This window comes from Leptonychotes weddellii, chromosome 5, assembly GCF_054177405.1.
Source record: "Leptonychotes weddellii isolate Sample4059 chromosome 5, ASM5417740v2, whole genome shotgun sequence".
Classification (NCBI taxonomy): domain Eukaryota; kingdom Metazoa; phylum Chordata; class Mammalia; order Carnivora; family Phocidae; genus Leptonychotes; species Leptonychotes weddellii.
In genome coordinates, this window is record NC_138373.1 from 27,506,337 (window position 1) to 27,509,083 (window position 2,747).

At 58.5% G+C, this 2,747-nt stretch overlaps 1 protein-coding gene across 1 annotated transcript in view; it reads left to right on the plus strand.

Annotated features, from left to right (window-relative positions):
* The first annotated feature begins 2,024 nt into the window (after positions 1-2,024).
* TNP2 (transition protein 2) overlaps positions 2,025-2,747 on the plus strand; it is a 6,804-nt gene continuing 6,081 nt past the window's right edge. The window contains exon 1 of the mRNA XM_081818882.1: positions 2,025-2,409. Within this exon, the coding sequence (XP_081675008.1) occupies positions 2,025-2,409 (385 nt within the window). The remainder of the gene's footprint in view (positions 2,410-2,747) is intronic.

Sequence of the window (2,747 nt, forward strand, 5' to 3'; positions counted from 1 at the left end):
GTGAGGGTAAGGAGGGGCCCTGAGTTACTCGAGGGGGAGGCCGCCACTGAGGCCTTCGGCAGGCGGAGGATGGGTGTCGCCTGAAGGAAGGGGCCCTGCTGTGGCTTGGTGGGCTGGTTTGGTCCTTCTGTCTACCTGCCCAGTCATTCGCCAACATCGATGGAGCCCCTGCTGTAAGCCAGGCATGACGGGCCCTGAGAACACTAAAACACAGTCTCTGTCCCACTATGCACTCGAGGGTGGGGATGTGGGGAGTCAGCCATGGAGGGGTGGTGGGAGGGTGGGGGGCAGACGGTAGGGGGGAGAGGGTGGGGAGGAAGTGGGGGAGGGGAGGGGAGGGGAGATGGTCCAGAGACCCAGAAAGGGTCTTCACAGAGTGGCCCAGCAGCGATCTCCCAACCAGCCCCACCGAGCCCACACAAGGCCGAGCCATAGGAACAGAGCCGCACGCGCCTTCCGTAATCCCCACAGGTCCCTTCGTGACCGGGAGGCGGGAACAGAAGGGGCCAGACCTGGATTCAAAACTGGTCACTCAGAGAGTCTGAGCCTCTTTCCCGTTTTTACAATCTAATGATCATACCTACTTCCCAGGGTGCATTCGTTTCTTAGGGGCCCAGCTGGACAATCCAGGATGTTCTCGAGATCTTTAATTTACTTACATCTGCAAAGATCCTTTTTCCAAAAATGCTCACTGTGACAGGGTCCAGGGATTAGGACATGGACATATCTTTGGGGGGCCACCATTCAGCCCACCACACAGGGTTACGGGGAGGCTTGAGGGCAGAGCTGCCTGGGCAGGGTAGGGCCCAGAGGCCAGCCACACAGGAAGTGCTCAGTCAATGAGAGTAGTTTTCACCGTGACTGACGGGAAGTGCTTATTACTGACCTACAACAAAAGCAGATTGTAGCAAAGCCTCACAACAAGGCGCAAAGTTGTGCATGAGCAATGGAGAGAAGTAGAGGCTGGCTGGGGGGAAGGGAGAGGGAGTCCCATGGCAGGCGAGAATAGAAGGTACAGGCCAAGGGGCCAAGAGCTAAGCCCTTGCAAGGGCTTCGGCCAAGGAGTGGGGAGAGGCAGGTGGCTGCAGACGGAGCACCGGACAGCTCTGATGGGGCAAACGCAGGTGTGGGCTTTCTGCTCTGGGAACTGGGAGGTCTGAGCAGGGCCAGGGTGATTCCAATTGTATGGCAGGGCTCCACCAGCAAGGAGGGGAGCAGGGTGGGCAGGCGGGAATCAGGAGAAAGGCAGGCTCTCAGGGGTGTCCTGGGGCTTGCTTGGGCACCTCGGGCTCAGAAGAACACCCCAAAGGAAGGAATGATGTCCCTTTGTTGGATAAGGAAACCAAGCCTTGAAAACCAAAATACTCTACCCAAGAATGGACATCAGTGCAAACTGGGGAGGTGAGTTCACCAGGCAGAGCCCAGGACCACCCATCAGTCTGCCAGGGACTCTCATCCAACCTGCTCAACGTCCGCCGGCCGGCCCACTGCACCGGGGTCAGAGGCGCTCCTAGCTTCCATGCCGTGTGGGGGGAAAAATGAGACGCACTGGGAATGCTTAGACAAAGGGTACTGAGCTCTTTCTGGGGGCTGGCCCCGAGCCAACCGCTGGACATCGCTTCTCTCATTGAAATCATCCAATATCCTAGGAGGGAGGCGTTCATATTGTCTCCGTTGTACAAAGAGGGGAACCGGGACGTGGAGAGGCCAATGCCCAGGTGAGCGACCAGAGGAAAGGAAGCAGCAGATCTGGGATGCAGGCCCAGCTCCATCTGACCCAAGGGTCCCTACTTTTAACCAGCAGATGGGACTCCCCCAGAGTACCCCTGCAAGCGGCCCCACCCTGGGGTGACGGTCAGGGGCAGGGGCTTTGTCCCGGCCTGGCCACATCTGTTACACCCACGTGGTCTGTGCCATCACAATCAGCCCCAACTATATAACTAGGGGCCGTCGGGGCCTCTGTCAAGCTGCGTGTGCTGCAAGAGGAGGAGGAGGTGGCCTCTGCCCCCCAAGTGTGGCCTCCCATGGACACCAAGACACAGAGCCTTCCCAACACCCACACCCAGCCCCATAGCAACTCTTGGCCCCAAAGCCACACTTGCAGCCCGTGCACCTGCAGCTCCCACTGCCACACCTGCAGCCAAACCTGCAGCCGGAGCTGCAGCCGGAGCTGCAGCCGGAGCCGGAGCTGCAGCCGGAGCCCCACTGGCTACCAGAGCCAGATTTCACACCCCAGCCCGCCACCGAGGCACCAGAAACACACCATGCACTCCCACCACTGTTCCCCACGGCCCACCACCCATTCCTGCAGCTACCCCAAAAACAGAAAGAATTTGGAAGGAAAGGTGAACAAGAGGAAGGTGGTCAAGAGGAGACAGCAGGTGTATAAAACAAAGAGGCGGAGCTCAGGTACCTTTCAAGCAGGCGGGGAAGGGCCACGAGGCCGACCCCCAGGCGAGGGGGAGAAGCCTAGGTGGACCCCAGGGTAGCGAGGCGAAGGCTGCGTGACCACAGAGGAAGCACAGGCGAGGGGGATGAAGGAGAAGTTGTACAGAGGATGCACCAATGGACTAGTTCTTGCAATAAATTGGGATGGGTTGATTGGGAGGATGGACAGATTGCAGATTAGCTAGATGGAAGCATGGATGGGTAGATGAGACGCTGGATGGGTAAGTCATTTGTTAAGAAGGTTGGTTGGGAGAGGGATGGGTGACAGGGTTAGGCTTGAGGAGAGGGAGGGATGAAAC